The following is an 18,960-nucleotide window of genomic DNA, read 5'->3' on the forward strand; positions in this document are numbered from 1 at the left end:
CAAATGCAACTGGGAGTAATAATGGACAATTTCTGTGTGAAGAAATCAAAACTACAGGGGAATGGTACACACCAATATTCAGAATGGGTGAAATTTTCTTTTTATTATCCAAAATCATAAACAACAATTTGTATGTTAGTATTCTGCAGGTGGCACTAAAGAGGGGGGCACCTAATTACTCCTACAAGGTCACAATGAAGCCGCAGGATGGGTCAAAGAATGTGTCATTATGCAGAGCCATTAAACCATATTTAAGTTACTTTAACACATCTCCCACAAAACATAATTCTGCCATTTTTCAAGAAGACTGCTGGAAGAAGTGTATTGATGCACAAAACCGTCTTGTATATAGAATAGAAATATTCACCCTATAACGATGAACCATTGCTGTCATTACGACTGCATCGTATTATGCCACAATTGTATATACAGGTGAGTCAAAAGTATGTTTACAAACTTTGTGGTTATGTTCCTGGATCAAAAATAAGAAAAAAAAATTCTATGAACATGGGGTCACAAATGCTTCTTTTTCGAGATAATAGCCAAAAATAATTTTTAATGTATGCCTTTATTGCCAAGTATAAGGACAGGGATGTATCTTTATAACAGATGCTTAAAGGTTGGTCATCCATTCTCCACACATGCCTAAGCACGACGTACACAAGACTGACGAATTTGTTCGTACATGCCAGGGTTTCCTCGAATCATCTGGCATGCATTCTGCACACGTTCCCATCATTTATGGGTGCTGCATAAATGACAGACTTCAAGTGACCTCACAGATAAAAGTCAAATGGAGTCAGGTCCGGTGACCTCGGTGGCCATGCTACTTCCCCACCACGCCCAATCCATCGCTGAGGGTACTGTTCATTGAGATGATCTCTGACGCGACAGGAGAAGTGTGCTGGGGCTCCGTTGTACATAAACCACATTTGTGTTCCTGTATTCAGGAGAAGTGGCAAGTGTCTTCTTAAGTATTGCCTATATGAAGGTCATCTTAGACATGAAGGAAGCATGTGTGGACCAATAAGCATGTCGCCAACAATTCCTGCCCAAACGTTAATTGAAAATCTTTGCTGGAAGCTGGATTCGCTTTGACAAAGTCGTTCATTGAAACTTATTATTATTTTGAAAATGAAACATTTGCGACCCCATGTTCATAGGAACATTTTTTCTTATTTTTGTAAACATACTTTTAACTCATCCTGTATTTATTTCCATGTTTGTTCTTTCAATGTATCCATTAATATGTATGAAATATATGCATATTTTATTAAAGTAGATTGTTATTGTAAGACTTGTTTCTTTCTCTGATGCTGTATACCCTCTTGTTTGTATGATCCTCAGACACTTCAATGTTCACTAGCTTTTTCTTTTAGCTCATATTGAGCGATCATGTCAGAAAGGCATATTTGCATAATCGAAGATATTTGGTCTACTCCTTACTTACTTATTCTGTGAAGCCAAATCCTTCCTGAGAAACCAACAGTAGTTGCTCAGACCACTCAAGAAATTCCCAAACTTTTATGGAGCCTGAAGTTTCATTATTGTGTTCACAAGAGCCTGCCACTGGTCTCTGCCCTGAGCTAGATAAATCCAGTCCGTAACACCCCATCCTATTTCTCTTAGATTAATTAATATTATATTCCCACCTACATGTACGTCTTCCTAGTGGTCCCTTTCCTTCTGGTTGGCCCAACAAAATCCTGTATTAATTCCTCATGTGGGCTGTCTGCCCTGCCCTTCTGATCCTCATTGACTTGATCAGTCTAATTATACAGAATGAGTCAAAAGTGTGTTTACAAAGTTTGTGTGCGTGTTCCAGGATCAAAAATAAGGAAAAAATGTTCCTATTAACATGTGGTTGCAAATGTTTCATTTTTGAAATAATAACCAAACATAAGTTTCAATATATGCATTCATTGCCAAGTATAAGGAGTGGGATGTTTCTTTATAACAGATGCTCAAAGGTTTCTCAACAAATGCCTGAGCACGATGTACACGAGACTGATGGACTCATGAATTAAATTTTGATTTGTTACTGGTCAACTGCATACACAAATGCATAATAGATGAACCTTTTTTCTTTGTACCCAATAAAATGGATTATAGGTAATGCCTGTAAAATATGAACCCTTCCCTCCAGGCTTCCATCACATTCACAGTCTTATAATTACTCTTTCCATGTACAATTGACAGAACTTAACAAGTTGTCTTTTATTACACTTCGTCAACAATATGCCAACTTGCATATGGGACAAACGTGTTTCAGCGATTAACTTTTAAAGGTCTATTGTGTCTTTTAGGCCATGGTACTGGTTTCCTTTGTTGGCCCACCACACACTTAAGAATGGTGCATCACATCATGTAACATGGCATTGTGATCTTCCTTCCATGAATAAAACTACAATGTTTTGAAAGCTGAATTCTGCTTCGATCTTCCTATAAAGAAGGAGAAGAGGATAGAAGTCCCATCTGCTAGCTTGGACCAGGTCTGAGGCAAGCTCAAGTAGGGGGCCAACAGATAGGATTTTTGTCCTCTTTCCCTTTTGTACATAAAGACAGAAGCAGAATGCAGCTTGTGAAATGCTTAGTTTTTTTATTTTCTAATTTTAATTGCGGACAAAGTGCAAAATAATAATTTTACATATTATAATGCACAATCATCAGAAACCTTCAGACTTTGATTGTATTTTATGATTTATATTCAGACATACAAGTAACAAGGACAGTTTACAAATTCTGATGTGTCCCCATTTATCATCATCCCCAACACTACGTATCATCTTTTATGACTGATGTTCTTGGGGGTGATAACTGTTAGCTAGAGAGCCCAGGAGTGTATTGATGCTGTGGAACAGAGCCAAGGTGATAAGATTGGTGGTAAGCCTCGTGAGTAGATTGTGGACATCCAGATCTTGGCAGTATCAATTGGAGCTGGCAGAACATAACCCATACTGTTTGCATTATTATGCATTCTTTGCCAGATGTATATAATATATATGTATATAGCCCTTCTCTTTCAGGTTTTCAGCAAGGTCAAGGGACCCAACAGCCAACAGGAGGCAGGGCTTACCACAACCAGGCCAAATTGGGGGGGGGGGGGGGGGGGGGAAATGGTAAGTTTGATTATTTAGTCCACATCTCTATTTTTCTCCCCTTTATACTTCATTTCCTTATCCTCCTTCCATCTACCCTCATATCCTTATGTCTGGTGATATTTCTTCTGTTCCCCAATGGGCCCTGATAACGGTTATTTATTTTATCTCTCTCTTTATACATATCCTCCCCTTCCACAAACATACCTAGCCAGGCTGTGATATATCTCCTTCCTCCTACTCTATCATCTGCCCTCGCCCAGTGCTCACCTTCCTCACTGGTCTGTTTAAGGCTGGTTTCTATATCACAAACCATTTCTTCATGCGAGGCATAATCATCGCCATGACGACAGAGGCAGCAAGCACCTCTGAAATGTCAGTAAACTTGTAACAGATTGGAAATGTTGGAAGGGCACTGGTGGGTGATGAAATGGAGACAGGGTAGTCTGTATGGGGTTATTGAAAATGGATGAGCCACTTTTGGGCAGAAAAGCTATAGAAACCAGCAGATCTGATAGGCTTTCAACCCATCTAGGGTCAAGGAACATCAATGACACATACATCTGGAACATGCAGACAAACCGACCAGGGCCAAGCATAATTTAAGCATGGGCTATTAAATTCGACTTCAGAACACCAGCAATATCTCTGCAAAGTCCAGGTGCTTAGACAACATGATCATGGATTTTAAAATATGAACTGTGCTTTCTGTGATGTTCCCTGAAAGTCCCAGTTCAGCCCTGATGAGGGCTACATCTTCCCTTCCTTGCATCCCAGACCTGTATCCATATTTTCTATGGCTTACTGATAGCTTTTATAATGCAGGCAGTAGTCATGCCTATAAAGTTAATCAGTTTCTACCAGAATACATGGCACAACATCCCAGAAGATTGTCATCTTTACATTCACCATGGTCCCTACCATTCACCACCTAGTTCTGCCAAATCTCCCCAAAGACATTCATCTTGAAGATAGAATTTGCAGTGAAGATTTCTGTCTTCTGGGTTGTTGCGCTGTGTAGTCTGGTCGATGTTAACCAACATTTCTGAGGTCATACTGCCTCTGTCATCAGGGCGACGAATATGCCTTGCGTGAAGAAATGGTTTGTGATATAGAAACCAGGAGGCGGCAGTATCGACCATACTACACGTCGCAACAACCCAGAAGACAGAAATCTTCATACTCACCGCTGTGAAAACCTCAAATCTTACACGGAATTTGCAGTGTTTGCTAAAATTCTATTCAGGTTATTCCCAAAAGCTGTAGTTATACAGTAAAATGGGCATCTAGTTCACCTTCCTTCATTTTTCAGACAGTCGGTATGACTGCACTGTTTAAGTAGCTGGTGATTTTTCTTCATCACTTGGATCTTTTCTTCTATGTGGTCTATGTTCAGAAAGATCCATATTCTGTGTCAGTGTCATGCTACATGAAGATCTGACAGGACAGTGCCTCTTAAACGATAATTTCTATTCCGTATTCGCTGCTGTGTTTGATGAACAGGCTGCAGTCGGATCTTCTCTTACAGCTGATCCATGTGATCCGTGTGTGGCTGCACTGTTTCAGTAGATGCTGATTTTTCCTCATCACATGGACACTTTCTTTTACCTGGTTTTTGTTTAGAGATATGCACCTTCTGTGTTAACGTCATGCTACATGAAGATCTGACAGGACAGTGCCTCTTAAACGATAATACGGCTTCTATATTCAGTGGAATGTTTGATGTACATGCTGCAGATGAATCTTCTGCTACAGCTGATCCATGTGATTCCATGTGATCCGTGTGTGGCTGAACTGTTTCAGTAGATGGTGATGTTTTCTCATCACTTGGGCACTCTCTCTTATGTGATCTTTGTTCAGAAGTATGCACCTTCTGTGTCAATGTCATGCTACATGAAGACTTGACAGAACAATGCTTCTCAAATGACAATGTGGATTCTATATTCAGTGGAGTGTTTGATGTACAGGCTGCTGAGTGATCATCTGCTACAGCTGATCTTATTGATGTCATGTGGTCCATAAGTGGCTGTACTGTTTCAGTAGATGATGATTTTTCCTCATCACTTGGACACTTTTTTCTATGTGGTGTCTGTTTAGTAAGATCCACGTTCTGTGTCAATGTCATGCTACTTGAAGGTTTGACACGACAATTTCTCTCAGATGATGTAATGGACCCTTGTGACTCACTATCCCGCTTTCTCTTGTGTGACAGTCTGGTAGATTCCATCCTTGGTGCAGTGTTTGATGTACAAGCTAATGAGGAAGTCTCTTCTACAGCTGATCCATGCGATGCCCTTGCTGCTGGCATCACTGATAATGTTGATGAATTCTGCGTAGGTGCAGGAGAATGTTGGCATTTTCCAGACTGTAAGATACAAGATGCACATAAATGTAATGCAGAACTTTCCATGACAAAAGTAAATATGTAAGTTGGAAAATATAGTATTTATAAGAAAATTATAAAACTGACCTTTAAAATTATTGAAGGAACCATTGTCATATAAAATGGTGTATTACATACATAGACAAAATTGTTAGACACTGTCTTTATGCATTTCAATGTAACAAATCACTTAAGTACTCATTACATATTTTGCATTCATCAGATACTGGAGAAGTCAGAGTATAATGGTGAAGTTCTTTCAGCTATTTTTCAACTTCAAAGAAGGCTGTGGTAGGCTAATTAAGATGTGTTCAAGTGAAATGTAGTAAGTTCCACATCACTGAATTTGGTACACATATGAAACTGGTTGGTCCGCAGTGGCCGCGCGGTCTGAGTCGTGGGCCTTGTGCCACTTGGTCACAGGGACCGTGGGTTCGAATCCCACTCAAGCCATTGATGTTTCTCCGCGTTTTTCTGTGTTGTGCTGTCCTGTGTACAGGTAGAGGCCTTGCGACGGGCCGATCCCTCGTCCAAGGAGTCCTACCGAATGTCTATAGATCAAGCCAACGCAAAGTTAGGACCCGCAATTCTCAGGCACTTGAAGAACGGGTCGTTCCCAGTATGAAACTGGTTAGGCTAATTTAAATTTGTTCAAATTAAATGTGTAGTAAATCCCATATCAGCAAACATTTGTTTCATGCATTTCCAGCTCAGAAAAGTCTATGAAAATGCTTTACCACCATTTGTTTTCAACTTAGCTTTAGAATAATTAAGAAGGTCCAAGAAAATCAGGAGTTAAACTGAATGTGACATGTGCTTCTACTCGTTTACATTGCTCTGTCAATTTTCATTGTTGATAACAATTTGTAATACCACTTTGGATGACATGCATAATATCTCCATGGTTCAATTTGTATTGTGTACTCTTTAGGTGTGAAGGGTAAAAGTACATTCAGCAACACACTAATTTCGTAAAGTAAACGTGCCCCTGTATGTACATGTCACAGACATGCTTGGGGAGATAAAGTGGTGTTCTTGTTCATGACCACAGCACTAGATGGAGGTGAGTAATAAATGTCACACCCAGGACACTATTTACCCCTCAGTGCTCATTGGATAGGAGGCTGGATGGGTCCCAGAGCCAGTCTTAACACAGAGGTTAGAAGGAAACTAATTTGGCCCTGCTGGGGATTGAAATCTGGTCATCCAGCCCATAGTCCATAATGATACTGACTGAGCTATCCTGGCTTACTAGTAATTCTAGTAATGGGCACTATCAAATTTTTCCAACAAACTCGTAATATTTGAGGAGGACACGGGAAGGCGCTGAGGAAATGACAAATCATTATATTATTGAAAATTCAGAAAACAGTATGCTCAAAATAATTTTTACACAAGTTTTCCCTTAAAAATTTAACCTATTTACAATAATAAATAATAAGTGAAGCCAACCAACAATAACAATAATTATCTCTCCATGAAAAGTAATACAAGCCCAAGTTCTTCATAGAACTTAATACAGATAAAAATACTACATATTTTTAACTTCCTTGTCTGGTAATTCCAACAAAATATTAAATACGTGTGAACTACACACTGGAGTCAACCTATGGGCCATTTTTTTGTTTTAACTTTTGATTTTATTGGTGCAAAGGGCAGAGACTCTCTATGGAAATGTAGTGGCTCCTAACATGTCCACTACCCAGCCCCCAGATGATACGCAAGTGAATATGCAGTAGCAGCGCAATAATACTGACGGGGGAAACCAAATAAACTATACAAAGGACCTTTCCCCATACCACTTTGTCCACCACAAATCCCACAAGGGCTACCCTGGGTACCAACCTGGGCCCCTGCAGCAATAAACTGGCAACTGTCAGAGCTGTGGCATGACCCAACATGCTTCAAAGTTTGTCAAAGATACACTGATCAATACAGTTATCCATAATACAATGGTTTTTGGGAGAAAGAAGTCCCTTTCCTCAGTCACATCATATATTTCAAGAAGTTAACCCTCATGTTACTGCTATTACCCGCAACACAACATTGTAACCATTATTTTGGCAATAACTTATGCTTATGGTCACAAATCTTCTCCATAAGTATGGCAGTCTGAATATTTCATCTTAATGCATGCACTGTATCAGTCCCAGTGCATATAAAGGAAAAAGGATAACCACAACATTCTTAATTACTATAAGACCTTCAAGGCTAACACCTGTTATTATGGTAGTGCAAGCACCAGAAATAAATCAACCCTGTTCTTATGCATCACATACTAAAGCATCATTGTACTTGTTCTGACCTCTAAAGATTTGTCACTCATCGACTGAGAGACTTCTGTCTGATGGAAAAGCTCCGTGTCTGAAAGGTCCTGACTGATGCTGGTAGTGTTCTCATTAACAAGCAGTGGCATGTATGGCACAGGTACAGTTTTCTGTGCTATGTCTGTCCAGTTGATGCCCTGTAGGATGAAACACAAACATTAATGGTATGGACCAGAATATAGATTGAAGAGTAAAGTGTGGCAAGGTAGAAGTGAGAACACCTGAGTTTAAAATACCCTTCAGTCATGTAGAAAGCTACATTTACTGGGACAAATGTTTGAGGACATCTAATCATTCTAGTGAGGTTTCAAAAAGTTCATGGCAAATTCAAGGCATTTACTAAAAAGTTACTTCTGAAATTATGATCTGACAGTACATTCCACATATCTTTTTAAACTTATTTGTGATTGTACTGTGTAACTACTGATAGCGTTATGGCATTTGTTACACACAAGTTGTTGTCCTGGAGATGTAAATCACTTTCCACTTACTGAATTTTTAAAATAATCAAATCATTTATAAATAGTGTCAAAAGTCTCCAACTGCATGCTGACATTGCACTTAATGTTCTTGGTATGTTACACGGACAAGGCAGAGTTCAGAACTAAAACATTTACATACATTACTGTATGGTAACAAATATTAGGAAAGGACTTACAGCAAAGAAGGGATGCCTCTTGATCTCCACAGCATCATCTCTCCCTCCACCTAACCGTCTCTTGGGATCCTTCCTTAATAATTTTCTGATAAAATCTGTTACTTCTGGGGAATATTGTTGTGGAATTCTTATTCTCTGTTTCAGTATACGACTGCAAAAGGAAAGTTCATTCTTGTATTTGCCATTAAAAACATATGAATTAAATATTCATTCACAATTAGTGTTTATAACGCCTCTCAAACATATAAAAAGCCTGATAATTATCTAATTTTCATAGATATGTTCAACATAGGTCATATAATGGATAGGGAAGATGGTTCATGTTAAACATGTTATGTTTTTCAGGTTTCGGAACCCTTTTGTTCAATGAATGCTGCACAACAGTCTTGCTTCCTGCATGGCTGTAGTGATGATAGTGCTTGTATTCTGTTTCATTTTCTAAGGTTAATTCTCCATAGTTAGAAATATATGCACCTAATTCATTGGCATTAAAACAGACAGTCTTGTGTTAGCCATGAACTTATTTGTATAGAACTAACAGAACTTTGTTCAAGGGAATATAATGTTCACATGGAACACGTCAGGTCTCTTCCTAACACAACAGACTTACAAGTTTGTGAACTTATGAATCGCTTCTCCTTCAACCTCAAAAGGTGTGAATCCAAACAGCATCTCGTACGCTATTATGCCCGTACTCCACCAGTCGACAGCCTGCAACAATTTAAATTAGGGTCAACAGCAGTAATCAGTCATTTTAATTTCTTCACCCCCCCCCCCCCACACACACACACAAATAACAGTCTCAGTAGTCGTGGAAAAATGTTCTGCCCTTGTAGCAATGTCATGAATTAGCAGTGATCAAGATGGAGTACACAACAGAACATGTGTTTTCAGTGAAAAGATTTTACCAGACTGCTAGTGTTATCATGTTTCAGTACAAATTTATGTCAAATTTTAAGGCAGGAAAGCACAAAGCGGGTCTGGAATAAACATATTAGTTCAAGATCCAAGTGCCTGGGAGTGCTGTCAACAATAAGAAGGTTGTTATCAGTAAGAATAAGTCTGTTAAAACACCAGAAAACATTTACCACGTATAGCAAGTAAAATCTTTCTCAAGAACTCGTCTTGGGAGCAATATCAACACACAGACTAACATAAGAAGATATGAAACTGTTTTCATACAGAATTCAAAGGCAGCAAGCTCTTCCTGAGGCTAATAAATCCAGATGCTTCTTGAGGACATTGCAGCATTTCTCTGAAATAGATGCTTTAGTATTGAGTTCCATTTTCATTTGAATGGCTATGTGAGCAAACAGTTGTGAGTGAGTGAGTAAGTGTGTGTGTGTGCATGCATGTGTGTGGTGTGTCAGGGGGGCAGTAAACACACACTATGAACACATTGTTGGATGAATCAGCATCAGTGAAGAAACCCTAGCTGCAATTGTGCCAATTTCCAGTAATGGCAGCAGATGGTTCTGGACACTGATGGTGCAAATGTTGAAAATGTCTTATGTCAATGTCAAATTCTTAAGAATACTGAACATAGACACTATTAAAAGTAGTATCTTCTTAGAAATACCCTTAATATGGAACATTTCTATGTATGATAAATACTCTCTCTTCATTTATCCAGTTCAGACAATTAACACAGTTTGATTTCTAGTCAGACACAGAGACTACTGAGTATTCTTAGTTTTTCTCACAAGTGCTGGGTCAGAACTTTAAGATCTCATTTTACGTTAAATGACATCAGCAGTGAAGTCAGAATACTTAACATCAGTGACTCTTGAAATGTTACGTGTATTCAGATAGGGCAAAGCTAACAAGCACAGTTTCTCAAAGTTTATTTGTGAAAGTACATGTACTCTTTGAGAGTTTCATTAATTCATACCTCTTAAACTGCTATGATTGCAGCAGTACTTATTACAAGTTACTGCATATGTTTCTCTTTACTTTAGTTCAAAAGCTGTTTATATACAACATTTAAACTATTATGCACAATCTATGTCTAACTCATAAACATATTTATTCCTTCTCCTTTTGGAAATAATGCAGCAAAAATATAAACTCACAGCTACTTTCTTCTCTGGGGCAAAGTGACAAGGACAAAGAAAACTTATTTTAAATTTCTGCACCTCTCAGGTACTATTGTATATTTGGTTTGTCAAAGAATAGACTACTTTCTTTATGGAACCTCAGGTTTTCATGGCGGTGAGTCTGAAGAAGGTTGTCTCCTGGGTTGCTGTGCCGTGTAGTCTGGCAGAAGTTTACCGAAGTTACAGAGGTCCTTGCATGAGGATGACGAGTAAGCCGCACAAGTGGAAATGCTAGAGTTATAGGAAACTGACAGTCAACGATGACCCTAAACCTAACAAGTGGGGACTGGTGTTAGAATCAGGCGTGAGCATGGGAACCAATATTAGCTTGGGGCATGTCACAGTGTGAGAGAGATGGAGAGAAGGAAAAAGAGAGTGGTGCAAGATACCGGCCCTTTTAAGGGCCCCTCGGAGTCCAGCCGGTGGATCACCAAATATATGGGAGGTGGGTGGACATGAGCACTTTCTGGGGCCGGATGTGCCCTTAAAAGGGCAGAGTAGTGGCTTAGTGGCCCAGGTGGGACTGGCAATGTTCTATGGGATACTTTGAGAGAATGAATGATGGGCTTCCATGACAGGTTCTGATGATGGAGGCAGCAAGGACTTCTGAAACGTCAGTAAACTTCTGCCAGATACACGGCACAACAACCCACAAGACAACCATCTTCAGACTCACCACCATGAAAACTACACATCCTACAGATGCCTCATTTGTTTACATATTTCTGGTTCAGTTGTATAAAAGAATGAAATCATTATAATTGTACTGTCAGAGTTTAAGATACTTACCTTGCTATATCCCATGCCCTTGATCACTTCAGGTGCCATATATAAATTAGTCCCACACACTGTATATGCACGTTTGTCCTGTTAATGAAAGCAACACTTTAAAAAGGAATTTGAGATACAAAGAAACTAGTACTAACTCTCTGGTAGTAGACCAAACTTTCAGCATGGCTAATACCAAAGATAATTATTGGACACAATGTGTAGCCAACTACGTTCATCTAATTCCTTCACAACCTAGTTTTCTGAGATTTCTCTTAATGCTGTATTCCCATCTCCTACTTGGTCTTCCAGGTTGACAATTTGCAAGAAGATTTCCCATTAATATATCTGTAGCATTTCCTCTCTCCTTACATGTCAGGCTCACTGCAAGTAATGTCCTTAATTTCACTGTCCTAACAACACTTGGCAAGCTGTATGAACCGCAAAGTTCATTGTTAAATAACATCCAAATTGACCCCTTACTTTATCCCTCTTACTTTTCAGTATTGACCTGTTTCTACACAAAAATTTGTGTTCCTTTGTCAAATTAAGACACAAGTTTACATAGCGTATATAATTAATATTCTGTATACTAGACAGGATGTAATAGATTTTGAACTGAATCAGAGCAACTATTTATGAAACTCCAGAAGAGCAAATTACAAATGGAAATTCTATTAGTAATAAGTTTCTGCATTTCTGAGTTCACTCCCTGAAATGTAAATAACTTCTGATTTCTGTTACATATATAATTCCTTTAATCTTGTTACAAAAAAACTCTGAATATGAGTGGTCCAAAGATGGATGTCTTCTGTGTTGTAGTGTGATGTATTCTGGTAGAAGTTTATGAATGTTCTAGAGGTCTCTGACGTTCCTCAAATAAAGAAAGAGTACTGTCTGACAGACAGTGGAACACAGCTCCTACATTTCCAACCTGTGTGTTCCTGTAGGCAGACTCACCAACCGATAAGACGGATATTACATTTACCTTCCCATGATGAGGAATCTCCTTACATAACCCATAGTCTGCAATTGCAATATGACCACTAGAATCCATCAGGATGTTATCTGGTTTCAGATCACGATGTATGACTCCCATCTGAAAGAAATAAAATTCACTACATAGTTATGAAAAAAGGTGAGACAGGTTGCAAGTTTCCATTCTTATTATGGCAGTGAGATGAAGATCCAGTATTTTGCTTTTCTGCCATATATTACTCGAAGTTGTCCTATGCATTGTTACTGATTACATTAATTAAATATTGCTAGGCTAATGAATGTTGTTATGCTTTCTTTGCATGGTGTGCACACAGGAAGAATGTATTGTGGGCTAGTCGTGTCTGTCCATCTGTCCAATAGATTCAACACGATAACCACTGGGCAGATTTGGGTGAAATCTCATGTGGAGGTTATGCTGTTTTGCATGACTTCCAAATCATAACTTTGAATATTGTATGAGCAACGATAACAAAATGACAGATGAGGAAAGTTGTGAGGTACACATTGAGATGCTGTGATCTTGTGGCTGAGGTGGGAACTCCTGAACAAGGCAGATTTAATATCTCTAAAATAATTCCTCTTTTTAGTTTTGTAATGCAGATAATAATTATGGATTCTGATGGATGGTAACTGTGATTAGGATTTGAGGTTCTCGTGGTGAACATGAAGATGGTTGTCTTATGGACTGTAGCACCATGTAGTCTATTAGAAGTTTACTAATGTTTCAAAGTTCGCTGCTGCCTCCATTATCAGGACGATGTTAATGGTGAGACAGGTAACCCCAAACTCAAATGTGGAATGATACAGAGATGTCACCTAATCTGTACACTGCAATAACCCAGATGTGTGAATTTGTTTCCTTCATAAGAAGAGACAATTTCCTGTTATCTATTCCACCATGTGATGATTTCCTAACTTTGAAGGCTAGGATCAACCACAAATCCAGCAAGGTTAGTAAATGTAATATAAGACAAAACTGGCAGGGACATAGACATACATTTGTTATGTCTCACCACTGATGCATGTGGTGGCAACTACTAATTTAACTGTGTTGTGACAGAGCATGCTTTGTTACGAAGAAAATGTGATGAATGTTTCAGAGGAGTGAACAGACACAATGACGGTGTTTCAGAAGCAGCCATCTTCAAACTGTGTTACCTCACACCACATCTGAAAACTCCTCGGTTTTTTGTATTTAGTGTTAAGAAGAAGAATGGAATAGAATGCCACAGTAGCTAACTTCTTATGGCACTAGGATAGCTTAATATTTTTGTTGTAAAGTGAAAAATACAAATGTGTGGTAGCAAATTATTTTATATATAAGAAAATTAGAAATTAAACCTGATAACTTTGTTCAAAAGAAATAGGTAGAAATTCTGGGATAGATAAAATTACTCTTTGACTTCACCTTAGACATTTCTTCCAGAAATTAAAAATAACCTGATTTGTAGTAAGGAAATAAAGTACTGAATAAAACTGAAAAATTCTGTAACCATATAAATAATCAATTAAATACTTTAGGTTTTATACTGCTCTAAATGCAATTTATTGGCTAGGACTGCAATGTAACAAAAGTGCTTACCTCATGCAGCTTCTCTACAGCCAGGATAATTTCAGCGAGATAAAATCTAACCTCATCTTCTGTAAGGGTAATTCGCTTCATTAAAAATGTGTACAAGTCTCCACCTTCCATGTACTCTGTAACAATAACAACATGACCTTATTACCACTACTACAGCCCAGTGAATGCTAGTGTGTCATATAATGAATTTTACATCAGTGTTACTGCAAAGTAAAAATGAAGAAGACTGTACACTGACAGATAGCTTAGCAAGGGGAAGAGATTTCTCCCACATTTGGGATGCTCTTCCGAACACAAATACAATTTTTTATGTACTCACCCATCACCAGATACAGATTATCTTCTGTCTCAAAAGTGCAATAAGATGTGACCAAAAATGGGGCATTACGTACTCTTTCACACACTTTACGCTCCGTTTTACACAGTTCCATATAATTCTTGAACATTGAATCACCCATCCACGTTTCTACATCCAATTGCCTTGGCAGTTCTTTCATTGCAAACAATCTTCCTCGGTGAACACCATTCTTCTTACGGACAAGATACACTGTACCCCATCCTGTAACAATATTAACAGCATCTCAGTTATGTTTCACCTTGATATCTGCTCAACAAAGGGATCTCACATTTGTAAACTCTCCATTCATAAAGGTTAATAAGTGTTGTACAATACTAAAATTTCATGATTAAAGTAAAACTTGTCAATATATATATTCCACATGTGGTTTTGAATGATTAGAACATGTAATTTCGAGGGTGACCAGATAAATGCGCACATGATAAAAGCCCACACAAAAATTCACTGTCATAAATGCTCACATTCACAATAGTATAAAGTAATACACTCTTAATAATGCGTTATGTGCATGCTATGAAGTGAAGTTTAAACAGTATGTATGAGCATTTTTCCGTGTAGAGAAATGTGCAAATAAACCTTTAATTTGATGTTCGTGAATATATGCTTCAAACATTCTATCGTTGCTTCACATTTCTGTCACAATTATAGTGCATTATTTTTTCGTACTCATTCTGCGAGCTCTGCTTGATACCTAATATAAAATATACCAGATAAATACCCGTCAAAAATGACGGGAAAATTTAAGTAGTCATTAAAACTGATTTTATCGGAAAGTCTAACAAAGCAGCATATAAAAATTAAAATCATTATCTATGTGCTTAATTAAAGAATATAGTACGATTTAATGTAGTGAAACACCTGTTTTCCTGCGTTGTATATTAGTACATGTAAATAGTAGGCCATGGATGAGTGAACAGTCTTTTGTTTGAGTACATTGTCTCTACAAAGCACCATATAGAACACCTGCGTATTATATAGATAGAAGGTTCCTATGTACGTACTTATTCAGTAAACTACATGTGTGTGTGACATTTCTGAAGTCTTTCACTGCCTTCTCACCAGCGCCTAACCCACGCTCTCCGTTGCAATGTACCGGTGAATACCGCGCCACTGCTAGGCAGCACTGCCGTCAGACGCATGCGCGATGGCGCGAATTTTAAATATACATTCGAATTTTGAGCAATTTTTTTCGCACCCTTGCACAGCTTATCAACAGCTGAAATTTTGTGTACAATCATTACTAGATGGGCTCTTTAGACGAGCAAAATTTAAGGTGAGGTTTCAACATGACCAACCGGACCATTCCCTTGTAAAGTTCGTTTTCTAAGGCAGTTACTAATTTATTCGGCTGGAGGTGCCAACCCTCCTTTCCCAAGATATATTAAGTAAATGGTCGAATAACACGTTCTGAAACCTTCATTTACTCACCCTATGGAGCAGAAAATTCTTTGAAAAGTTGATTGTGTACTCGGAATGTCAAAGAACAGCTAACTTTCTTTATGGAGCCCTAAGGTTCATTACCGTGTTCACAAAATCCAGCCACCGGACTCTACCCTGAGCCAGCTGCATCCATTTCGCTCCATCGATTCCAATCTCCCTAAGGTCCATTTTAACGTTATCCTCCCAGCTACGCCCAGGTCTTCCAAGAGGTCTTCTTCATTTAGGCCTCCCAAGCAATACCTTGTTAACACCCCTCCCCTCCCCTCCCCTATGCGTGCAGCATGTCCTGCCCATCCCATCCTCCACGATTTAATCACCCTAACAACATCAGGTGAGGAGTACAGGGCTTGAAGCTCATCACGCAATTTTCTCGATGATCCGCCCTCTCCCTCTTAGGTCCAGATATCTTCCTCAACACTCTGTTCTCAAAAATCCTCAGCCTGTTTCTTCTTCAAGGTGACACACTAACTTTCGCGCCCATATTTTCAAAATTACACTTTTTCAAATTTGAATCTATTTTTTTTATGAGATGGGAGGACAAAAGATTTTTGACTGAATGGTAGCAAGCATTCCCTGAATTTAATCTGCTCTTGATTTCGTTAGGAATATCATTCTGACAGGATATCAAAATTTCCTACGAATGTTGGGCTGTCTTTTCTATTCTGTCGCCCTGCATCACTACATTTTCAGCTGCAGTAAACATTAACATGTGCTAGGAAGACAGTGATAAAATACTGGTCTCAATGTGTGTCTGCTTAAGAACTGAATTGTTGACAATGTCCTTAAATGCATTCATGATGAAGGTAAACAGTATAAGTATGGTTCCACGCGTTTGATGCTGAGATTTCTCCCAGCTACTAAAATATTAAGCAGACGTGACGTCACCTGCAGGATTAGTGAGAAATTCGTAGGATAATGATTAAGCATTTATAAGGGTTCGCTTTTGTGAATCCGTTTTACTAAGGATACATTCAAAACACTGTCAGCTATCAAAGGAATGTTCGCAGAATATTTCAATCGCCTTCGTTTAGGAATAAAAATATTCTGCGCTGTTTCCAGTCATCTTCAACCACTGGCTACTTCTTGAAACAAGAAAAGTTCTAAAATCCACAATGGACCGGCATTAGTCTGGGGAAACAAAGCACAGCGAAGATGTCGCCTTGAGGTAAGTCGACGAATATTCTGATGATTAATTTCAATCGGACATCAAGATTTTGCTCTGAGTTTAAGAAGATTATCATAAAAAAACTATTTTTAATAGGAGCAGGGAGTAGCTCAGTCAGTATGTGTTGTATACTGACAACACCGATGTTCGATCTCCGACAGAATTTTCCTGTAGCCTGTGCGTCCAGACCGGCTCTGGGTTCCAACGAGCATCCTATTCCATGGTTGTCGGTAGTAAAGGGCGGTCAGGGCTAGACTCGTGACCAATCATCCCTACCTAGTGTCGAGGTTAAGAACTAATAGGAGCCATACTAGCTTACCCCCCAAACGCGTACATTACGCTTTGCTTTATTTAGTATAAATTTTTCATAATTAGAAATGTTTTTGTGTAGTAACAGTTGTAACCGATGACGAACATCTTTAAAATGTCTGTAGTTACACAAGCATGTGTCCTGGGAACTCATAGCGAGATTAATTTTTCTTACTTCTGAAGCAGCTGCTTCGACAATTGTAAAAGCAGAGAAACTCACAGAATTTGTACTTACCGCCAACTCCCAAAATTCTTAACACCTCGAAATCTTCTAAGGATGGAGAGGGGGACATTCCTTTTCTGCCTGTAACAAAATATTATAATTACAGGCATGACCTAAAGTGTTTTTGGTCTAACGAAGATTGTTTCTAAAATACAATATAAATTGAAGATTTTAAAAGCAACCAAACCGTATCACTTATCGGAATTATTAAAAGTTATTAATATAATCAATATTATTGTTAGTGCTTGGCTGTTATTGGCCTTTTTGGCTGTTGTCAAGCACTTTAATAAATGAATTGAATTGAATTTAATTATACTCTCAATATTTATTATTATCTATGAAGAGTTCTAAAATCCAGTATGGACCGGCATTAGTCTAGGGAAAGAAGACACAAAGATGGTTAAAACAGCCTTGAAGTTAAGATCTGGCTGTTTCTCTTTGCTTTATTCTCAATTTACTGTAAAACAGCAAATTTGAATCTTCGAAAATAAAACACTTCGATTAGTTTTAGGATATCTTGAAAGTACTCTTAATCGAAATTGAAACTTCAAGTGAAACCTGTTCTCAGAATTTATTTTTGTTGGATTATGGATCATTTAATACAGATATAAAAATGTTATGTTATATGGATGACTTCTGAAACATTAGTAAACTTCTACTAGACTACACCGGACCACAAGCCAGAAGACAGCCATCTTCAGACATACCACCGCGAAAAGCTTAAATCCTACTTCTTACACTGATACGAAATTATAATCCTTCTGAAAGTATAAGCTAATAAGCAAGATGGGAATAAAACCAGTACTTTACCATCACTCGTGTTACTTCTGATGGCATTAAAACACTTTCTCGACGAGAATGCCATTTTACATTTTTATTTTTATTTTTACTGACTCGTTGGCAAACCAAACATAGACGTAACCACAGCAATGACTGGCAACTGTTGTGTCTACAATAACTAAACCAGATGTTTGCTAGTAATTAAAAAAATATCCTGAATTATAATCCTCCTTAGATCGTAAACGAATAAGAAAATACCTTACCTTTACATGTGCAACACCTAGCATTTTCCGATTTCATTTTTGACGTGTGATATCCTTCTTAAGACGTAATATTTTGTTCACTTTTTAAAAGTTTGTAAATTTAACAAGAACAAACCATTCCACTCAGTAAACAGGCGTAACCAAGCAACGGACAGGGGATTAAATGTTGATGTTACTACAGTTCAGTCAGGTGATTGTTAGTAAGTCAAACAATGACACGAAATTACAGTCGTTCTTCAACAACAAAGATAAAAAAAAACAGTTGACAGCAGTCCATAAAATCAAATTCTGATAAACAATTGTTATGTTATGATGTGCGTTGTTAAGCACCGTCACACAATGTCTAACCTTCATTGACTCCAGACGTATGATCCATTAATAATTGGGCATTCAATGTTACCTGGAGCCAGTTAACCTTTTGATGTACGTAACCGTTGATACAACGCTCCCGAATACCAGCAACGTTGGTACAGTCCGCAGACCAGGAGAATATCCCTGCTAGGAATGCGAT

The 18,960-nt window shown here is 38.3% G+C and overlaps 1 protein-coding gene across 6 annotated transcripts; it reads right to left on the reverse strand.

Annotated features, from left to right (window-relative positions):
• Positions 1–3,099: 3,099 nt before the first annotated feature.
• Positions 3,100–18,904, reverse strand: LOC110835442 (uncharacterized). 6 transcript variants are annotated; one of them, XM_022075653.2, is made up of 10 exons: positions 18,450–18,904; positions 17,419–17,487; positions 14,231–14,470; positions 13,912–14,027; positions 12,319–12,429; positions 11,352–11,429; positions 9,077–9,177; positions 8,467–8,617; positions 7,787–7,945; positions 3,100–5,463 (listed from the first exon to the last, which is right to left on the reverse strand). In XM_022075653.2, the coding sequence occupies exons 1-10, from the start codon at positions 18,484–18,486 to the stop codon at positions 4,621–4,623; spliced, it is 1,905 nt and encodes a 634-aa protein (XP_021931345.2). In that variant the 5' UTR covers positions 18,487–18,904; the 3' UTR covers positions 3,100–4,620. The 6 variants fall into 6 exon arrangements, with proteins under 6 accessions (XP_021931345.2, XP_021931349.2, XP_021931350.2 ...); XM_022075657.2 differs by lacking the exon at positions 18,450–18,904 and adding an exon at positions 18,217–18,318; XM_022075658.2 differs by lacking the exons at positions 17,419–17,487; positions 18,450–18,904 and adding an exon at positions 15,271–15,370.
• Positions 18,905–18,960: the final 56 nt, after the last annotated feature.

The sequence above is a fragment of the Zootermopsis nevadensis genome, unplaced genomic scaffold (genome assembly GCF_977971745.1).
Source record: "Zootermopsis nevadensis isolate Lab colony 2312 unplaced genomic scaffold, Znev_1.0 Znev_ptg000005l, whole genome shotgun sequence".
Taxonomy (NCBI): Eukaryota; Metazoa; Arthropoda; class Insecta; order Blattodea; family Termopsidae; genus Zootermopsis; species Zootermopsis nevadensis.

Coding starts and splice junctions, on each gene's coding strand:
- LOC110835442 (XM_022075657.2), bottom strand. CDS start 18,271: ATGGCATTCTCGTCGAGAAAGTGTTTTAATGCCATCAGAAGTAACACG. Junction 14,471..17,418: donor AAGAATTTTGGGAGTTGGCG/GTAAGTACAAAT, acceptor ATATTGTTACAG/GATGGGGTACAGTGTATCTT. Junction 11,430..12,318: donor AGATTCCTCATCATGGGAAG/GTAAATGTAATA, acceptor TTTCATTAACAG/GACAAACGTGCATATACAGT.